This window comes from Harpia harpyja (genome assembly GCF_026419915.1).
Source record: "Harpia harpyja isolate bHarHar1 chromosome W unlocalized genomic scaffold, bHarHar1 primary haplotype SUPER_W_unloc_1, whole genome shotgun sequence".
Classification (NCBI taxonomy): domain Eukaryota; kingdom Metazoa; phylum Chordata; class Aves; order Accipitriformes; family Accipitridae; genus Harpia; species Harpia harpyja.
The window spans coordinates 508,767-529,690 of NW_026293183.1; the positions used below are offsets into that span (position 1 = coordinate 508,767).

The window sequence follows — 20,924 nt, forward strand, 5'->3', positions numbered from 1 at the left end:
TCCCAAAGTGCTCACAAATTCCTAGTTACTGCGGTTTTAAATATCTGACTGCAAATACCGATTCTGTTCATCTCTGCTCAAGCTCTCGCTCAGTCTGGAGTTAAACACGGCAAAGAAGCATCTCGCAAACAACAAACCGAAGCCACAACATTATGGCGCTCAACTTTCATATGAAATTACTGCAAATGAACTCCAAGAATGGGAATTGGTGCTTTAATAAAACATTCAGTCCACTCCAAGAACTGAAATTGGTGTTTTAATAAAACAAGCAGTCCTCTAGAAGACGAGAATAAGTAAATATCACATTGGTTTGCCAAATCTAGAGATGTGTGCCCAGTTATTTCCACTTTCTCATGCTACCATTCACCCACAACTGTGGTTAGCGGAGGTGATAAAGCAAATCTGAAACTTCCTCAAGAGCATTCCCCAAGCCCCACTCAATTAAATTCAATTAAAAATTACTCAGATACGGGTTACGAGAAACTTTTTACAACCTCGTAACAGATTAAATGTGTAATACGGCATGAGTTCAATCAGCTCCCTTGTGTTAATTCCTTCTCTCCCAACAGGTCCCAAGTTTGCCGCTGCAGGATTTAAAACGAGAGTGGGGTCTCCTCCTCCCTTTTCACTTAAGGTAAGCTATAATTAAACACATAAATGCCGGCTTGTTTATATATGTCACGGTCGTTCACAAACAACAATTTAGGAGCGTATAGGAGGTGGATCTTTGACACACATCCCTCTGGTTGGGGTTTTTTTTAGGCTATGGAAAGACTGACTTCTTTGGCTGCTATAAACTCCCCTCTTTAGCACCACAATGGGAATGGCAGCTGCAGCAGCATGCTGTGCCATGCCTGTGCTGTGCCGCCGGCTGCGGAAAAGGCAGCTCGGCTGGAAGAAGGAGCTGCCGCTGCTCAGTAGCTCTCAGGGAAGTCTGGAAGCTGAGATGGGGTTTATGAACGGCACACAGGAGCCTCTTGGAAAAAGCTCCACTGCATAAATGAGCTGACCTGTTGATAACCTCAGGTTACATTAAAAAAAAAAAAAAACCACCACCAAGAAAAACTGAATTATTTCCCCAAACACATTAAAAAACCTATGAAAACCAGCATTAACAATCCCCGGGAAGCATCCTGGGGATGTTTCGGCATGGTGGAGAGCAAACACTTGGATCCAGCCGCCCAGTCCGACTCTGATGCAAAGCTCCCCTCTTGTTTTTGTTTGCGCTTGCACCATTTTAATAACAGACTAGCTCCAAAATCAAGCTCACTTAAGTATTACTCATGAAGTTCTTAAGCCTGATGCGTAATTCCTAGGTGTCCATACAAGTTTTAAAGGCGACTATCAGTGGAAATTATTTCCGTTGCAGGACCGCAGCATCCTTCAGGTGTTTGCATTCAGCGAGATCAAGCTTGGAACAAGAGAAACTCACGCTCCGCACAAAGTCGAGCAGAAGTAAGAACAGAAACAAAACAAGCTTATGGAAAGGAATTTAAATACTTAAATAAAAGTCCTGTCAAAGCCTCTCTCCTTTCTCTAGAGGGACAGTTTCATCAATAAATGCATTTCAAACTAGAAATGCCACCAGGTTTCTGGATCCAGTTTCCAGCAACCTACTAGCAGAGGACTAGCAAGCGGAGCGAAGCAAAACACCAACGCAGCTCACCCTGGGCATGGGACAGGCTTGTAGGAAACGATGAGATGCTATAAAGCCTGCTGTGGCCCGATAAATGCCCTCACACCATATGCCTTTGCAAAAAATGGCTATTCCCTTCAGCATTGCTCCGTTGAAATCAGCGTCATTTACCCTCTCCCAGGAGTCCTCGCCGGCTGGGGATCACGATTGCTCCCTGCCTTCAGAGAGGAACAAACGCGTGTCACTAACACCTTAATTGCAATTTTCAGGAGTGATAATTACCCTTGGTTTTGAAGTACACACGCTTTTACCCTGCCTTGAGTTGCTCTGGTCCGATATCAAGGTTTAGAGGAGACTACACCCCAGGAGCCACATCCCGATCGACAATCGCATTATTTAATTTGCTGTGGTTACAGAAATGATGACCAAAAAGGCTCCTGAGAACAAAGCGTACAAATTTTGTGGCCGCTGCAAAGATTATTTGAAAAGTACCAAGAGATGGGACGAGGCCGAACTGTCAAAGTGATCGCTGAGCTGTTTAGCAGATGAATATTAATTATTTAATCAACATACCTGTCTCCTAAAGAAGGAAAGTCTGAGAAATCATGTTTATACAGACGCTTAGATACCAAACTACATCTTAAGATGGGCAATATCATCTCCTGCTGTTTTTTAACTCCAGTTCTGCCAGATTTGAGTAGGTTTGGGCCAGAAATGATACACCAACCTCTCTGAGGGACTGTGGTGCTTATTTAGAGCTGGGAAAGCGCTCTGTAAACTTTTAGGCAAGTATTATCAAAGCACTGAACACAATGAAACAGAGTCATTTGAAATACGGCAACTGGTAAGTAAGGATGTTTGAAAGCAACCGAACGATTTCTCAGGCAGGATGGAAAAAAATTAAAATCAATTAAAGCAACATTGTGCATTTTTGGGGGACGGCTCACCGTGGAGAGTCGCTGCGGGTACGCGGTGAAGCAGCCATGTCTCTTAAGCAACTATTGGTATTGCAGAAAACACTGATTGGGGGAAAATTCTTCCCCGAATCCGCACTCATCTCGGGCTTTCCTATCGCTCTTGCCCGCCTGATCTACAGGGGACGGTCCCCGGCACAGCACGCATCCTCGTGGAAGGACACACACCGGTTGCCGTGCGGCGTTTGTGACCTCAGCACCACGGCAATGACGGAACACGGCGGTGACGACGCCTGGAAAAAAAACAAAAGCCCTTTCCAATCGTTATCCTGCCATACCGACAGCGTGGGCGCTTTGCTATGGGAAAAATAGTAGGAACGACTGTGTTATGAGAAAATTCAGTGGTTTTTTTGCTATTCTGGGCACTGAAGGGCAGCGCAAGAATTAAAATATCATCTTAAAATAAATAATGTCACTTTATACAGCCGAGGCTTTGTTAAATTTGGAAATGAGCGGAATGAAGTGACAAATGAGTGGCCTAGACGGCGGATTTACTGTCAGTTATAGCTGATATACCCTCCTAAACCTATTAAAGATATTATTGCTCCTTGCTCGTTACACCTGAAAGAAACCCTGTCGAAAATAAGCCTCTTGGCTCCCATCCTCGGAAAAACACCAGTGTTTTTTACTATTTTTAAGAAAAGAAAGAGCTTTGTGTGCTCTCACCTGCTCTATATACATAGGTGCGACAGATGCGTACCTCGGCGTAACTTCTATACAATACCCCTATAAAAACCCCCCCGATTTAATAGCCGACCTGCTGGAAGAAACCTTCCTTTATACGGTGGCTTTTTGCACAAGAGGTGCAGCTGACCGTGAAATCGCCTGCCCGGTGCGTGATCTGGTTTTGCTGGAGCGGATCCATGGACGCCAAGAGCAGGGAGGGGGTTCGTGTACAAAGGTAGATCTCGGTTTAACTTTGAGGAATGCAAAGCACGGGGTGGGTGAAAATGCTTTTTTTTTTTTTCTGAGTGATGCAGCAGAAAGGCTTTGAAAATAAAGCACAAATGCTCTGGAAGTCACTGGACTGCAAATCTGTGCGATTTAATCTCACGATAAGTGAATGTTTGCTTCTAATTTTACGTGATTTTAAGAAAAATGCTTGATGGGGACTTAAGCTGTGTACACACGTGCGTATCTTTAGGATAAACACCTTCTGCCTCGAGCTGGGCAATCATGAGTTTAAAGTTGATTTTTAACAATCTGATGTATTTGACAGTGTACTCCATGGGGGGGGAAATGATCAGATGGCAAATTAAAATCGTAAGCATGGTAAAACCAAGTAAAAACTGAAAATTAACCATAAATCAACTGGCCAAGCTCGAGGGGGAGTGGGTTTTTTGGTGAGAATGGATCATCCCAGCTGAGAGCAACTCTCCACAACCTATTTCAGAGCAGGATTTAAAACCAGACCCCTCCATGTGTACAACAGGGCAGGGGTATCGTGCTGCTTTGAGTGGAATTTAGCTCTTTTTAGGACAGACATGTAGTTTTTGCTCATTCTCTGCATTTTAAGGTTTTCTAATGAAAACACAAGGCCAGGCTTTTCAGACTGACCTCTACATCCAGCTAAAGGTTATTAATCACACATTTAACGCTTCAGCAGAAGTTTACTGCCTCGCCAACAACTTGCTCGGAGGAAATGTATCCTACCCCAGCATCACACCTGCACACTCCGCACCGGAGAAAATTATTCAGCGAGATCTCTATTCTTTCACCGAAACACTGACTATTCCAGAATAATCCCAAAGGAACTAAGCTCTCCTCTGGCCCGCCAGTGTGGCCGCCTTACAATTTATTCCAAGTGGAAACCAGGGGAAATACATCAATCAAGAAATAAAAGAAGCACCGCTTTGAAGGCAGCGGGGCCACGCTGCCTCATTCAAACTGTATGGACTGGGGCAGAAGTCATTAAAATTTATCAGCTTTTTGTATCTTCTATACAGTTGGGTTTGGTTTTTTTTTCATTATGGTAACATACATGTTGTACCAATTTATAAGAGGCTTGGAGAGAGATCCCTTTAGCCCACTCCTGGCTGTAACTGGGGCAAATCCTCCTCCTGACATCCCTAAAATCCATGTTTTTAAGTGATGTTTATACTAAGGGAAACTTTCAAGCGCTATTTGGTCACAACTCAAGATTTCTCAGGGAATGTGCTCGATTCAGCTGCTAATTCTGAACGTCCTCTCTGCTCGCAGGTTAGCTGCTTCCCGCTCCTCCTATCCGAATCCTTCAGTGAAATCCTAACGCTGAGTGCTGACGTCCTTGCTGCCACAGCACAGTTGATGCCACAGCAACAGGATACATCCCAGGCCCTGAAAAAAAAAGACGCTGGGGTCTGGGATTTGCTTTAGCCCTTCCTTTAACTCAGTATAACAAAGCCTCGCTCGACCCAAGGAGCCTCAGCCGAACAATTATGCCCTTAGAAAAAAACCCCATCCCTGCAAAAAAAATTCCTGGCGGGTGCTTTGCTTTGCTATCAGAAGTTGCTCCGATTTTCCAGGGAGCTACTCATGGTACTGATGTTAAATGCCTGCCTGAGTGTTTGCACAATTAAAAAGGTAATCTCTAGCAAATCGTGAGCGCTAGGAGTTTGAGCCCAATTAAAAATGGGTCAGGGGAAGCAAGGCATAAGGAAAAGCCCCAAACAAGAAGTTTGACTCCTACAGCTAATATTCAACTATATAAAAAAAAAATACTACTCACTTTATGGAACCAGTCAACAACTGTAAACTTGGCAGTACAATCCCTGAAAACTCCTGACATTCGAACAATTCCTGATTCTTTCATCCCTCAAAAGGGAGAAAATTAACCTAAAGTATTCCGGCAGCCTATTTTCTTTCTTTTCTGCCGCATCTGTCCTTTCCAACTCATCTTGGTATGGATAAAAAAATCGCTTATGCCATTAGCAGCAGACAATCAAAAACCAGTTTCGATTTTTCTGGGATCAAGAGTGGAAGTATAAAGCTTAACATGTACGTACATTTAGTAAAATAACAGAACAAAGTTACTAATTGAATATATTAGGGGGGAAAATCAATGCTATGAGGTCCCACTCTCTCTGAACTAAAAATATTTTGGCCAGACCAGTAACATTTTCAAGCTCTGATAGTGGACCTTTGATCGAAGGGGGAAAAAAAAAATCCCAGATTTATGATTTCATGGCAAAGTTAAGCCACAGAAGGTACAGGGACCATAAGGGTCCCATCATAAAACATTTAACAACAGCGACGAAAAGGCATAAAAGACACCACTGGATATTATGTGAAAACCCCTTTCTGGAATGCAATTAAATCTATAATGAAAAGCCCTCTAATTTGCTATACCAAGTGCTTGCATTATTTTAAGAGTTTAAGCAGATGTATACACCTTTTTCTTTCTTTTTTTAGGGAATAAAGACAAGAGGGAAACAAACCACCACAATTTCACACAACTGTATTGGTGTGCTTAGAGGAAACACTGGGTTTTTTTCACCTGAGAACAATGTAAGCTGGACGAAAAGGGGCAAAAGTGTGTGGTTTTGGTCTCCAGGAAAAACTAACCCAAGAAATTAAATTAGTTGGATGGGGAGGGGGAGAAATACCCAACACTGTGCATGGTGTTCTTACTTCGAACTTGAATTGTGTGAAGTAGCGTGAGGAACAAACTTGAGCTTTTCATAACGCACCTGATCGACAAAGGAAAAGAAAGGGAGAAGGAAAATCAAGGACGCTAACGAGATTTGTTACAAACTGGGTGCTTGCACTGTACATCGCTACTTCAATTTCTCTAATTATCCAACACGAGTCTGTACATAGGGATGGGGGAACAATGTGTGATGACATTTGGGAAACGGTGCTTTCTTCGCCACTTTTTTTTTTTTTTCATTTTGACACACTTTGGAGTTGTTTAACAAAACTTTTTAACATCTTTTTCTGCTTTATGGGCAAACCCGCACCCAGAGGCAGCCGGTTTACAGTCAACGTAATGGAATGAGGATGGAGTTTGCAGACAAAGCAATGGATCCACATCCTACGTCTAGATGGCATCAAGGGTCAGAGTGGTACGAGTTTTACCGAGGCATCTCAGTGCTACTTCACCTGGAAACGTCACAACAGACATATTTGGGAGTAAATTGTGTGCTTTTGTGACTTTTTTTGTCTTTTAAACGTTCACATCGGCGGGGTGCATAACTCTATCGGTCACTACAAAGGGGGAGAATTCTGCTTGGTTTGTACACACATGGTATCAACTCACTGCTTACATGAAACATACCCTGCAGACGATCTCAGGACTTGGTGGCGGGGAGGGGGGCAGGGGGGGAAGGCAGGAAAAGGTATAATTTGATTATTCAATAAAAGAGCTTACTTACAAACCCAACCCTGCATCACATGGAAAACAAATCTCCTCAGAGACAAAGGTATGCTAATGCATAAAAGCAGGTCTCCGCACTGCATACCTGCCCTCCAGGGGAGCGGGAAGGCAGCAAACCTTGCTCTTTTTTTATCTTTTTTTTTTCCCCAGACATACATGCTTAAGCTGTTTATTTTTGCTGATACTTTCTAGCTATATGGTTTCAACTAAGAAAAAAAAAGTGCTAATAAAGGAAACGGCTAAAGTTATGTTTGGGGAGGGGGAAGAAGGTGCTTTACATACATCTCAGAGGAAAGAGGGGGTTCCTGGGGGATATATATATATATTTTTAAAACTTTTTAATACCTGGGAGCACTGGAGATGAGCCTTTCTCTATCAAAGGGGGGGGGTGATGGAGGCTATCACACCCCAACACACCCCCCACCCCATACCCCCAACCCTCGCTACCTTCCTACCCCTGCCCACGCTCCCTGATTTGAGCCAAGGAATAATTTTTAAGAAGCAGCAGGAAGACAAAGGGGACGTTAATGAGGCCAGCGCTGCCCAGGAGAAATAACGTCATTAAAGACCTCATTAAAGACCCCCCCCCTCAAAAAAAAAAAAAAAGGCAGCTAGGAGCCCCCCCACCCCTCTCCCTGGCCTCTTCCAGACCCTCGCTCCTCTCATAAACCCCCCCAACATCCCCCCCCCCGCCACGGTACCCCAGGCCCTGCGCTGCCCTCAGGGCCCGGCTCTACCCAGGCCGCGGCCCCCTCCTCCTCCTCCCTCGACCTCCTACTCTACCCAGGACACCCCCCCCCCCCCCAAATATCCCCGGCTGTCCCTGCCTCTGGCCCCGCTTCCTCCTCCTCCTCGCAGCCCCCGCTCCGGGCCCCGCTTCCCCCCCCCAAAGCCAGGCCTACCCCCCCCCCCGCCCGCCTCAGGCCTGCGCCCTGGCTCCCCCGCTCACCTCAGGCCTTGTCCCCCCCCCTCCCCAGGCCCCATCGGCCCCCCCGACCCCTTCCCCCCCCCCACCGGTCGCCCCGCGTTCCCCCCCCCCCCCAAACCTGGTCCGGCGAGCCGGACAGACAGACACAGACAGACAGAGAGGCTCTCGGGAGAGGCGGTTACTGGACCTTTCGTCCGGGCCGTGGTGGTGTTGGAGCGGCGGCGGCGGCCGGGGGAGGCTGCAGCTGCCGCTGTCGTGGTGGTGGCAGGACGGAGAAGGGGGGGTGGAGTGCGGGCTGGGGGGGGAAGCGGCGGCGGCGGCGGGGGGGACACTCGGGCTCTCCACGGCCATGGACAAGGGGGGCGGGGGGGCGAACAGGGGGGCACAGTCACTGTACAGCGCGGGGGTGGGGTCGGCTCGGCACGGCTTATCCGCCCGCCCGCCCCGCGCTCCACGGGCAGACATACAAAATGGCGCCCACCGGCACGCAGCCGCGCCGAGGCAGCGCCCCACACGGAGGCCGGAAAAACCCGAACGGGGACGGAAAAATCCGAGAGGCGCCGGAACAAACCCGAGCGCCCACCCCTCCGGTCCTTAACGAAAAGCTCCGGAGGTTGCCGAAGGTGAACGAGAGATGGTGGGAACGCCCGAAAAGTGCCGAGGAGAGGACGAGTCTATCTGAGCGGGAGAAGGAGGGAGGAGCTGCGCAACTGAGCGCGCATAGGGAGGTCCCCAGGCCGAGCGACGCGGTCGCGGAACTGCGGAAGAAACAACTCGAGGTGGTTCTTCTGTGGGGTCGCGGGTGTGGGGCCGCCGGGGCTCTCCGGGCCGGGGAGAGGATTCCCTGCCTCCCCTTCTCCAGTGGGTGTGGAGCGGTGCGGGGTGCCGCGCGGCGTTCGCGCGGGCCGCCAGGGGGCGCTGCCCCGGCCGTGAGGTGGCGACGGGATGGTGGAGAAGGAGGAGGGCGGCCCTGGCGGCATCAGCGAGGAGGAGGTGGCACAGTATGACCGGCAGATCCGGCTATGGGGGCTCGAGGCCCAGAAGCGGTCAGTGGGACTGGGGCCTGCGGGGGAAGCCGGGGGGGGGGGGGCTTCTGGGGGCCCTGCGGCCTGTGAAGGACCCTGTAGGAGCTTGTGGGGGGCTGTAATATGAGGGGGGCCTTGGAGGAGCTTGTGGGGGGGTCATATAGGGCCCTGGGGGGACACTATAATATGGGGGGGCCTTGGAGGGGCTTCTGGGGGGCCCTATAGGAGCCTGGATGGACTTATAGGGGCCCCACAGCCTGTGAGGGACCCTGTAGGAGCTTGTGGGGAACCCTATAGGGGCCCTGCAATGTGAGGGGGGCTTGGAGGAGCTTGTAGGGGCCCCACAGCCTGTGAGGGACCCTGCAGGAGCTTGTGTGGGGCCTGTAATATGAGAGGAGCCTTGGAGGAGCTTGTGTGGGGGTTGTATAGGGCCCTGGAGGGGCCCTGCAATATGGGGAGGGGCTTGTGAGGGGCTCTGTAGGGGCATGGAGGGGCCCTGCAATGTGAGGAGGGCTTTGGAGGGGCTTCTGGGGGGCCTCATAGGGGCATGGATGGACTTATAGGGGCCCCATAGCCTGTGAGGGACCTTGTAGGAGCTTGTGGGGGGCCCTCTAGAGCCGAGTGGGGCCTTGGAGAAGCTTGTGGGGGGCCCTAGAGAGGCCGTGGGGGGCTTCCGGTGGCCCTGCAACCTGTGAGGGACCCTGTAGGAGCTTGTGGGGAACCCTATAGGGCCCTGGGGGGCCTTGAAGGGGCTTGTGGGGGGCTCTGTAGGGGCCCTGCAACGTGAGGGGGGCCTTGAAGGGGCTTCTGGGGGCCCCACAGCCTGTGAGGGACCCTGCAGGAACTTATGGGGGGCCCTATAGGGCCAAGGGGAGCCTTGGAGAATCTTATGGGGTCTTTGGAGTCGCTTGTGGGGGGCCCTAGAGAGGCCGGGGTGGGCTTCTGGGGGCCCTGCGACCTGTGTGGGACCCTGTAGGAGCTTGTGGGGAGCCCTATAGGGCCCTGGAGGGTCCCTGCAATGTGAGGGGGGGCTCTATAGGGCTTGAAGGGGCCCCGCAATGTGAGGAGGGGCTTGTGAGGGCCTTATAGGGGCCTTGTAATATGAGGGGGGCCTTATGGGGGTGTATAGGAGCTTGTGGGGGGCCCTATAGGGGCTGGGGGGGGCCCTCCAATGTGAAGGGAGCTTGTGGGGGGGCTGTAGAGGCCTGGAGTGGCTTGTGTGGGGCCCTGGAGGGGCCTGTGGGGGCCCTGTAATGTGAGGGGGCCGTATAGAAGTTTCTAAGGGCCTGGGTGGGGGCTTGGAAGGGCTTATGGGAGCCCTGCAGTGTGAGGGGGGCCTTGCAGGGGCTTATGGGGGCCCTCTAGGAACTTTTGGGGGGCCTATGGGGACCCTACAGTGTGTGGGAGGGCTGTGTAGGGACTTCTGTGGCAACTGTAGCCGCTGCGGGGGGTCCTCAGGAGCTTTGTAGCAGCTTCAGAGAGGGGTCGGGGGTGGGTATGTAAGCATATAGGGGTCTGTGGGGTCTCTGCCTGACCTCCTGTGAAACTCAGGCTTAGCCAAACTTGCTGTAGTGCACATTTGGGTGAAATTTGTGCCTCCTGGAGTTGAAGATGTGGGGGAAAGAGAGAGAAAAAAAAAATATATATAAATGGCTTCTGATTCATTCCCAGCTGGAATTGCAAAGCATCTGTTCCCACTTGCTGGTTCCTGGGTCTTTCCCTGCTAGAAACCCTCTTGCTCAGCCCCTATTTTCTCTATAAGGGCTTTTTTTTTTTCAGCTTTCAAGTTATTTTTTGTGGTCCTTTTCTGCAGGCTGTCCAGATTTCTGCTTGTTCCCAATTTCTTAGGTGTTCCCTGGGAAGCAGCGATAGGGTTTGTTCGGGAGAAAGTGGAACAACCCCAGAATGTGAAGACAAATGTAATGATGTTGCTGGGTGCAGATAAAAATGAGTGTGAAAATAGGCCAAAAAAGCAGGAGTCTCTCTGTTTAACAGCCCAGACTATCACTTGGTGCTGAGTAAACTTGATTTTGTCAGAAAACCAATACAGACTAATCAATAACAGGCTTCCAAGGCTGGGGGGGGGGGGGGGCAATATCTAAATGATAAAAGGCGAGGAAAACACATCAGTCAGTTACTCGGAAGACTTAAAACTTGCATGCACAGCTTTGTGCTGGAATAAATATACACACAAATGTATTAATTTCCCATTAATTATAATTTATCCACATCCTGGTGCAGCTCCAGCCCCCAGCCCTTTTGGGGGGGGGGCTATTAGGAACCCTGAAGCGTGCGTTGTAATGAACCTGCAACCCCCCCCCCTTTGCTGAAAAGCAGCGCAAGACTTCAGAGTTACGCCCTGTTCCAAAGCTGCAAACGCTCTTTTTTCTGTGAATTTTCCTGAATTACCCACTCCTGACAGCCTACATGTTTCTCTCTGCTTCCAAATCATGTTAAACCTGCTTTTTTTCCCAGGCAGGGATGCCGAGGAGCATGGTTTTCCTGTCCAGCTGTATTTATCCGCCGTGTTTTCCCTCTGAGCACCGATTCCCCTTTGCCCCAACCCTCGGGGGACACTCCACGTGAGCCGTTAACACTGACCAAGTGTTTCTGCCGCAGGTTACGAGCTTCCCGGGTGCTGCTGGTGGGGATGAAGGGTCTTGGAGCAGAAGTGGCGAAGAATCTCATCTTGGCAGGAGTCAAAGGCTTGACCATGCTGGACCATCAGCAGGTGAGAAGCTTGCAGCTTTGGTTAGCAGAGCTCCCAACCCCCCCCCGGTGCGGTATGGTGCCAACGCTGGAGGACTCGCTCGCTGCTTTTTGGGATAAATATTCTGCTTCAGGTGGAATTACTCCCTTTTGGGGCATGTAGAGTTTGCGTTTCCAGTCATTCACGTGGCAGCTAAATGCCAGGCTGTGCTCCTCCACCGGCTCTCGAGCTGGGGGGCTGAACCATAGCTTGCCCTGTCACTTTCTGGACGTCCTTGGGTGCTGCACCCCACTCTGAGAAGCCAGCTTATTTCTGGGGACATGTGACTTTGGCACTCTCCACCTAGCCCTCTCCCGTCTATCTCTGTCGGGACAGCCCCTTCCCATGTTTATCTGGGGCTGGCAGGCATGTATGAAGCAGATGTGGGGCTCAAAGCTCCTGCCACAAGTCTTGTGGACCCCAGAACCCCTAGACTCTGCAGTGGGTTTTTAATTCCTGATCTGGAGCTTTGTGCCCTGCAGCAAATGTCGCTGGCACCGGCTGAACGTGTTTCTCACACGAGCATGGCCTCTAGGTCACGGCAGGGTGTCTCCTCGGGCGCAAGAGGGAGCTGTGAGCTGGGAGCAGGGAGAAGCAAGCAACGAAGCTGTGGGGGATTGAAGAATAGCGCAAAATAACCAGAGATTTTTTTTCCTCTGGTTATCTCATGATGAGTTTTCCTGTGGCGAGGATGGCACCGCTTAGCTGTTCCCTTCCAGGCGTGAGTTCCCGCTTGTGCAGCACCTGCTGTAATTCTCCCTGGGGGCTTTTCCCACCCTGCCTGAGTCCGTGGGAAGACTAATCTCTCCGTTTTCTCCTGTTTCAGGTTTCCCAAGAGGACACACGAGCTCAGTTCCTCATTCCTGTGGGTTCCTTGGGCCGCAACAGAGCTGAAGCCTCACTGGAGCGGGTGCAGAACCTCAATCCCATGGTGGACGTAAAAGCTGACCCCGAGAGTGTGGAGAGCAAGCCCGAAGAGTTCTTCACCCAGTTTGACGCAGTACGTGTGGCGGGGGGAGAGAAAGGTCGGAGGAGAAGGGGTTTGTTGACTTAGTAATAAGTCTGCTCACTAATTGCTCTTTTATTCTGATTGCGTTAGCGCCTGAGAGCGTCTATCCTTGAGCTGTGGGCAGCTGCCTGCCTGTTGGCATGAATTTTTGTGCTGCAGTTACAGGTTGAGCTGCCTGACTGTTCGTAAATGGCATCTGTTCCCCTTCTGGTCTCCTCTGTAGGTCGCATCAGGCAGCGGCTGCCTGATGCCTGCTTTTTTTGGGCGCGATGGGGCTGGTAGTTGTAGGAACCGCAGCCAATGCGGCTTCCCAATTCAGCGTTCCTGCCGGATGGTGAAAAATCCGGCAGCGGCTCTGAAAACGAAGGGAGGAGGAGGAATGCATCCAGGTATTGCAGCTCCTGTGGATCAGCTGCCTGCTCCTGCCTTCCCTGCCTGACTGCAGGGCGGCAGGAGCTGTTGAGGGAAACGTAAAGCGCTGATTATAATAATGTGGCCCTGCGGGGAGCTACCCCAGGGTACGTATCCTGCTCTGCTCCCAGGATAGACAGGCCCTGTGTTTTAAAAATACCCATATTTAGCTTCGTCCCCCAATTCCCACCGAAATTATCTGGAAACGGGATGCCGTATCCCCTAACCTCCTAATTATCCCCGGAGCGGAGGTTGCTGGAATTAGCCCGTGTGAATGGGAGGGGAAAATTGATAATTACCCCGAGCGGTGTGCCCCGCTGTGAATGAAATGGCAAATCTACCTGGAACCTTCCCCGCTGCCCCAGGAAGGCAGGGAATATTTCACACGCCCCTAATAACCCCGTGAGGAGGGAAACGGGGAGGGGGGTAAATGTTCAAATTTCTGCCTGTAGGTCTGCCTAACCTGTTGCTCCCGGGATGTTATGGTGAAGATCGACCAGATTTGCCACAAGAACAGCGTCAAGTTCTTCACTGGTGATGTTTTCGGCTACCACGGCTATATGTTTGCTGACCTTGGGGAACACGAATTTGTGGAGTGAGTCGGGGGAGCGGGTGGCGAGAGGAGAACTGGCCCCACAAGAAGGGCATTGGTGTTTTGGCTGCCTTCACCCACTCGGGGAGGCTGCCTGCTTTCAGGAGATTTTAAATCTTTAAGAGTCATAAAAGACTGCTGCTGAGCAGCACGAAGGAGGATTGTGGTTTCTCAAAGCGAGCTCAGTTTTTTTTCCTCCATAGAGAGAAAACCAAGGTCGCCAAAGTCAGCCCAGGTGTGGAAGATGGGCTGGACACCAAAAAAGCCAAACTCGACTCATCGGAGACAACCATGGTGAAAAAGGTGAGTGAATAAAAAGCCCACAGAGACCTCCGAGACCTGAAGCGTGTGTCAGTTTGGCTGAGGGAGAGCCAGAGGGGGTTATCTGGGCAGCTTGGCTGCATTTTAGCCACAGCAGGATGGCTTCTGTCGGCTTCCCAGGTGAGTTTTTGGTGTCTCGCCGGCTGGATCTTCACCCTGCACTGCTGTTCCCTCCTCACTGAGAAGTGAGATGCTCATGGGCCATCCCAGAGAAGGCTTTTTTTGGGGGGAGGATACCCACCCCCCCACCCCCACCATAAAAAACCCCTCTGGGTGCTCCCACCTTGCTGCTTTTTTGTTTCCTCTGTGGCCGTACTGGTATAAAGTACTTTTATACTGGTTTTGATGGGGGAAGGGGAGTTGTAACAGCCTTAACTGGGGGGGGCTCCAGCTTTTTGTGTCTCAGTGAGGCCATAAAAGTGGCATTGTTGCTGTCAGCTGATAGCTGAGCTCCCTTTAAGTGGGACTCCTGAAGGTTTTCCATGTCTTTGGGGGGGAGCGAAATCTGCTCCAAAACAAAACCTTTTCACATTTAAATGCCTCGGGCCTGGGCATTGTTTTGGTCTCCCAGCTGGAAATTTAACGGAGGAGTGGAAATCCCCCTCGACTTTATCTGGCTATGAGGAGAATGTGAGCTGAGCCAGCTGAGCCAGCAGATTAATGCCCTTTTGTGTCCCTTTTACTCCCCCCCCCCCCCCCCCCCCAACCCCATCGCTTAGAGGGTGCAGCTTCCCCTGGGAGGTCTGGGAATATTCCCTGGATGCCGATCAAACCAGCTGTCACCCTCCTGCAATTTGGAGGCGGGGGTGGGGGTGGGGGGGCGCGATTCCGGGCGTGATGGGTTTGGATATGGCAAATTCCTCCAGATCTGTTTCTGAGATGCCAGAGCCTGCATGCCAAGAGAGGGCTGGGGCTCCGCCAAGCCTTTTCCCTGTATCTGTACGGGAGCGGGCGGGCTTCACGTTGGCAAGAGTTTCAAACTCCCTTGTTTAATACCTCTGAGGTTCAGAGCTGGTTTTTCCAAAGACTCCAGACTTTACACTCAGTAAACCCCATCCCATCCTAAGCTCCAACGCTGAGGGCTATTAGCGTTACCTTAAAAATCTTTTAATTGAGTGGCTCGCTGAGATGTCCTCCCGTCGGGTTAAGCTTTGCGGAGACACAATCCCAAGGGTTTTGTGCCTGGACGCCAAAGTCATTGCGTGAAGAGGGCAGTCCTGTTCTCCTCCTGTCTCCCTCCTGCCCCTACATGAAAAAAGACGATTATTTCTCCTCTGCTGCGGCCTGGCTCTTGTGCTCGTCCCCGCTGCCGTGTCCGGCTCCCCTTGCTGAGCTAAATGGGGAGGCAATGGGGGGGGGGGAAACGATGCAGGTGAGAGTTGTCTGCCACAAACGAGCGGCAGCATGCTGTCCTCCCTGTGATGATGATGAGGAGAAAGCACCTTTTGTTTCCCCAGTCTTGGTGTCACCGTTTGCTTACTGACCTCATCTCGAAAGGGATCCTTGTGCCATTGAGACGGGGCTGGGGGGATTGGTGCTGGGTTGCTTTGCTGGGGGAAGGAGTGGGGGGGGCTTTTTTCTGCCCTTGTGGTGAAGGACAACCCCCCCCCGATCCACGAACTCTCCCCTTGCAGCGCGTGGTTTTCTGCCAGCTGAAGGAAGCCCTGGCTGTCAACTGGAGCGGGGAGGAGGCGAAGGCAGTGCTGAAACACACCACCCTGGATTATTTCCTCCTCCAAGGTAAGTCCCTGCCTTTTAATTCCCACTGCTTTTCCCTACTGGCATCGGGAAATTTGGCTTTGGCTGGTTGCCAAACCAGGTGTGCGCTTCCCTCGGTTTCTCCCAAATTGCCGGCAGCCCCTCGGATGCACACTGGCACCCGGAGCCAACAACGGGGTGACTTCCCCCCCCCCCCCAGTGCTGTTGAAGTTTCGGACGGATAACGGCCGGGATCCTTCCCCCCAAAACTACGCCGAGGACTCGAAGCTGCTGCTCCAGATCCGCCATGACGTCCTGGAGTCGCTGGGGGTTGGTGCTGACCTGCTGCCAGATGAATTCATCAGGTGCGGTGGGGAGCCAAGCACATCACCGGTGCCTTGTTAGCCATAAATTGCTCCTTTCCTGCTGGATTGCCAGGTGCCAGAGAAGCTCCAGCACCACCTGACACCCGTTTCACCATGCATCTCACTGGGAGGATGATGGTGGTGACCTGAGCTGCCGCCTGCCCCACGTGTCCTTGCTTTTCCTCTGGGTCATCCTCACCGGGGATTAACGGCTTGGTGGAGGAGGTTCACTGCCTTCCCCAAGGCCTCTGGTGCTGTGGGCTTGATGCTAGGCCAGATTCCGGCTCGTTCCGCTGGCGGGATCCCGAGCTGTCCCAGCCAGCTCTGCCGGGACCTTGGGACCATGCTGGTATAGAGAAATCCCCCCTGCCATCCCCACCACACGTGTCCTCGCGGTGATGCCAAACCCCAGTGTCAACCCCGGGAGGGTTCCTGGCACATTCACTGGGAACTCCCCATCCCTGCCTACATGTTGCCACACGCTACCCACCGTGAATGGTGGGAATGTGCCACAGCGGTGGGGGATGGACAGATGATGCAGGGCCGGCATTTTGAGGGACTTATTTTTAGCAAGGTGGCACGAAGCATGCGAGGGGGATGCGCCGGCGTTGTGTCCCTGTCACCTCCGGCTCCTTTTGGGGGGAAACCTTGGTGTTTTAGTGAGACCCAGAAGCTTTTTCTGGGGGGGAAACTGCCACTTTTCTGGGTTTTGCTGGTTGAATTTCTTTTTCTTCCTTCCAGCTACTGCTTCTCTGAAATGGCTCCCGTCTGCGCTGTGGTCGGAGGTGTCCTGGGCCAGGAGGTGGTCAAGGTAGTGGCTGTGGTTTTTTGGGGGGGCTGTAGTGATGCTTGGGGGGGGGGGTCTGCATGGCACACGCTTTTGCCCCCTACCCCCCCCCCCCCCCCCCCCCCCCAAAAAAAACCCTGTATTCCCCCCTGCCTAGGCCCTGTCCCAGCGGGACCCCCCCCCACAACAACTTCTTCTTCTTCAACGGCATCAAAGGCAACGGGATCGTGGAGTGCCTGGGCCCCAGCTGAGCTTGGGGCAGGTTTGAGGGGGTGTCAAGCCCCCCCCCCTTTTGGTTTTGGGGGTTTGGGATGGTAAACCCTACCCCCCAGCAGTAATGGGCTAAATTTGGGGTGCGGCTGGTACCCTGTGCTTCTGTATGGGGTTTTTTGGGTTAATAAAATCTTATTTCTAAGAAGTGGTTTATTTTGGGGCTGGAGCTGAGCTGTTGCTGGCTGTAACATGGGGGGGGAAGGTCTGAGCTAATGCTGGAGTCCCCCCAAACCCCTTGGACCCCTAACCTGCAGCCCCCTAACCCCTGCAGCTCCCCAAACCTTGTGGACCCCTTCTCCCCTAACACTGCAGCCTCACGCCCTATGGCCCACCCCAAACCCCACAGAACCCCAATGCTGTGGACCTGAAACCCTGTGGCCTGCCAAACCCCTGCATCCCCAAACCCCACAGACCCCTAAATGCTGAACCCCCAAACCCTCCAGCCTCACAGCCACAAAACCCATGGACCTCCAAAAGCTGCAGTCCCCCCAAACCCTGCAGCCCCCACCTGATGGAACCCCAAACCCCACAGACCCCCAAATGCTATGGACCCTCATATGCTGCAGCCCCAAATCCTGCAGCCCCCCAAACCCCATGGACCCCAAAAACAATGCAGCCCCAAACACCTCATGGACCCCAAAACACTGCAGACCCCCCAAACCCCCTGGGCCCCACTAACCCCTGCACCCCCAAATCCTATGGATCCCTCCAAACCCCCCCCCAGCACTGCTGCTGCATGCCCTCTCCTTAGATTCATTTTATTGAAAAGAAACATACAAAAAAAGTAACTGATTATATACAGCCCCCCCATATACACTGCCTCCCCTATATATAATGTACAGGCCCCCCCCCTATATACAGTTCCAACATACAGTATATACAGAGTGCTGGGTCCGTTCCCTCCCCCCCCCCCCATGGGGAAGCCCGACCGGAACAGGGAGGGAGGGCTGTGACCGCAGGAGCACCATGTTTGGAAGGGGGGGGGGGGGGCGCCTGGGGGTGCCCCCCCCACCCCATGTCGTGTCCCCCCCCCCATAGCCCCCCCAACCAAAAAACCCCAATAAATTAAATAAATAGAAATTGTGGGGGGGGTCGGATGATGATGCAGCAGTGACCCCCCGGGAGCTGCAGCATGGGGCGGCTTCTCTTCATGGTGGTGGTGGTGAAGCAGGGGGGCCGGGGGGTGTTAGTCCTTGCAGGCAGGAAAGCACAAGCAGGGCTAGTTGGCTTCCCGTGCGGGCAAGGCAGCTGCCTGCAGGTTGTAGACGGCTCCCAGCAACTGTGAGACCAGGCGGTAAAGGTGACCCCAAAAAACGCCGCCAACACCACCCCGCTGCTCCCGCTGCTGATGAGAAATCTTAATTAGTGTGTGTGTGTGGTGTGTGTGTTAATTGGGGGGGTGTTGTGTTTATTTTTGGGGGGGGCTGTTTTTTAGGGGGTCCCCCCCCACCCTCGCACTGCTGCTGGCTCCCTGCCTCATAGACCCGCTGCTATTTATAGGTTGTGAGTCAGCGGCTGGCTCGCATGCGCGCGTGCAAACAAGCCGATGGTGCCTTTTTTGGGGGGGGCTGCCTAATTTGGAGGTGCCCCCCCAAATTAACAGCCCCCCTCCTTCCCTGCAGCGAGCAAAAAGCAGAGGGAATAACACTGGGAATGGGAGGGAATAACACTGGGAATAGGGGTGATGTGAGATTTTGGGGTGCCCCCCTCCAAAAGCATCCCTGGGGAGCCCCCCCAAATTTGGGGGTGCCCACCCCCCCAAACAACAGCCACCATCCCCACAGGGAGCAAAAAATCACAGGGAATAATGCCAGGAATGGGAGGAGGAGGGGGGGATGCAGGTTTTTGGGGTGCCCCCCCTCCAAAAGTGTCCCTGGGGAGCCCCCCCAAATTTTGGGGTGCCCCCCCTTACCTGCTGCTCATAGGTCTGCTGGAAAGCGTCACCCAAATGGCGCAGGCGGGCACCCAGCTCCTGCTCCGGACCGGGGGCTCCCCTGGGGAGGTGACCGTTGGGGACAGCCCCCCCCCGGCTCCCCCCACTTTGGGGGGGTCCCTCGTGGTCCCCATCCTCCGTGGGGTGAAACTCACCTGGGGGGGGGAAGGTCAGGCTGCACACCCCCCCCCCCCCCAAAGCAGCAGGCAGGGCAGCGCTGCCTGTGCTGCCTGCACCAGGATGGGGGGCGGGGCTTGTCAACAGGAAAGCCCAGAACAATTCCCAGCGCTTTTGGGGGGGGGGGGGCACAAGCAGCTGCCCATCCCGCCCCCACGTGGCCCCCCAAAACACGAGTGGGGGGGTCATGCCCTGACTCGCTGCCTGCCAAAACGAGCTGGCAGCAAACTGGCTCTGGGGGGGGTACGGATTCCCCCCCCCCCCCGGGTATGGGGCCCTCCCCCCAAGGGGGCGTGGACCCCTCCCACCCCCTCCTGCGACACTCACCGTGGGCAGCGCCGGGGGTTCCCCGTGTCCCGCAGCGATAGAGAACGAAGTTGGGGGGGGGAGCCCCGGGACAAGCGCAGCTCAAACGGGGATGACGACGGGGGGGGGGGCGTGAGAGGGGGGGGATCCCCACGCAGGACCAACGCCCCCCCCCCTCTCCCCCCTGCAGGCAGGATGTGCAGGCAGGGCCAACACTCCCCCCCCCCCCCCTGCAAGCAGGATGTGCAGGCAGGGGGGCTGGAGGCTCGCCGAGGCTCCCTTCCCGCAGCGGTCTGGCCATCGCACCCGGGGGGCTCTGTATGGGTTGTTGTTTTTTTTTTTTTTGGGGGGGGGTGATGTCAGCTTGGGGTGGGGGGGAAACCCCACGCGTGGCGGGACGACCCCCCCCACCACAACCCCAACGTTTTCCCGCGCCCGCCAGGGGGCGCCCTCGGGAGCGGGAGCTGTTTGTAAACAAACCGGGCAGCGACCCGCCGGGACCCCCGGTGACCCGCCCCCCCCCCAACACCGTGTGTGTGGGTGGGGGGGGTGGGGTGTCTCTTTACCCGCACACTCCCCCTTCCCCCCACCTTGCCCACCACCCCCCTCCCCGTTTCCCCACGGGACCCTCTAGCTGGGACAACACCCCCCCCCGAAAAAAAAAAAAAACCAACCCACCACCGCGCCCCCCCCCCCCCCCCCCCCCAACTCACTGCAGCTGCATGAACCGTGACGGGTCGGCGCGTTGCGACCGGCACCGGCACCGTGCTCGGTCTGGCAGCGCGCGACTGAACCCTGCCCGCTCTGGGGCGAAGCCCCGCCCACCTTCCCCCTTTCCCTTCACTTCTCATTCCACGCCTCCCGCCCGTGACGTCAAGGGCCACGCCCCCTTCCCCAAACCCCGCCCCTCCCCGGACAAGTTCGGGCTTGTGCGACGATCGGCGGAGGCGGTCGGGGATCTCCCCCCCCCGGGCCGGGGCGGGTCCCGGGGCGGGTCCCGGGGCGGGTCCCGGGGCGGGCGCAGCCACTCAGCCGCCTCCGCCGGTTTCCAGGGAAAGGTTTCGCCGTCGCCGCCCCGGTAACAGCGGGAAGGGGCCAACCAGGCGCCGCCGCGGCCAGTGTGTGTGTGTCCCCACCCCCAAAAACCGGGTATCACTAAGGGGGGGGTACGGGGTCCGCCCGGTCTTTGCCCGGTGACAGCAGGCCCGCCCGCTGCCCCCGGCCCCCCCCGGTTCGACCCTTGACTCCTGACCTCTGACCCCCCCTATGCCCCGCCGGTCACCCCTGGCCCCGCCCCCCCGGCCGAGCCCTCCGGCCGCTTTCCCCCCCCCCCGCCGCCGTCACTTCTTCCATTGCCCGCGTGCTGCCGCCGCGCTCCTATTGGAC

At 54.1% G+C, this 20,924-nt stretch overlaps 2 protein-coding genes across 4 annotated transcripts; one reads left to right on the top strand and one right to left on the bottom strand.

The window, feature by feature from the left end:
• The first annotated feature begins 8,640 nt into the window (after nucleotides 1-8,640).
• On the top strand, nucleotides 8,641-17,273 carry LOC128138062 (SUMO-activating enzyme subunit 1-like). The gene is given in 10 exon segments (XM_052779358.1): nucleotides 8,641-8,938; nucleotides 11,537-11,648; nucleotides 12,493-12,666; nucleotides 13,539-13,681; nucleotides 13,882-13,981; nucleotides 15,634-15,739; nucleotides 15,918-16,062; nucleotides 16,804-16,873; nucleotides 17,007-17,024; nucleotides 17,026-17,273. Coding segments are annotated over 10 exon segments (1,044 nt in total). The 5' UTR covers nucleotides 8,641-8,837; the 3' UTR covers nucleotides 17,101-17,273.
• Nucleotides 14,702-20,359, bottom strand: LOC128138065 (splicing factor, proline- and glutamine-rich-like). Of its 3 annotated transcripts, none has more exons than XM_052779366.1 (4): nucleotides 20,252-20,359; nucleotides 19,560-19,854; nucleotides 19,035-19,210; nucleotides 14,702-15,244 (listed from the first exon to the last, which is right to left on the bottom strand). In XM_052779366.1, exons 2-4 carry the CDS (start codon nucleotides 19,837-19,839, stop codon nucleotides 15,107-15,109), a joined length of 594 nt encoding a protein of 197 aa, XP_052635326.1. In that variant the 5' UTR covers nucleotides 19,840-19,854; nucleotides 20,252-20,359; the 3' UTR covers nucleotides 14,702-15,106. The 3 variants fall into 3 exon arrangements, with proteins under 3 accessions (XP_052635326.1, XP_052635328.1, XP_052635327.1); XM_052779368.1 differs by lacking the exon at nucleotides 14,702-15,244 and adding an exon at nucleotides 18,223-18,464; XM_052779367.1 differs by lacking the exon at nucleotides 14,702-15,244 and adding an exon at nucleotides 18,223-18,467.
• Nucleotides 20,360-20,924: the final 565 nt, after the last annotated feature.

Excerpts from the sequence above, each read along its gene's own strand:
- LOC128138065 (XM_052779366.1), bottom strand. The coding sequence starts at position 19,839 with ATGGCCAGACCGCTGCGGGAAGGGAGCCTCGGCGAGCCTCCAGCCCCC. Across the intron at positions 19,211-19,559 it reads AACCCCCGGCGCTGCCCACG|GTGAGTTTCACCCCACGGAG; the intron begins GTGAGTGTCGCA and ends TCCCCCCCCCAG. Across the intron at positions 15,245-19,034 it reads AGCAGACCTATGAGCAGCAG|GGGCAGGAGGGAGACAGGAG; the intron begins GTAAGGGGGGGC and ends TTTTTCATGTAG.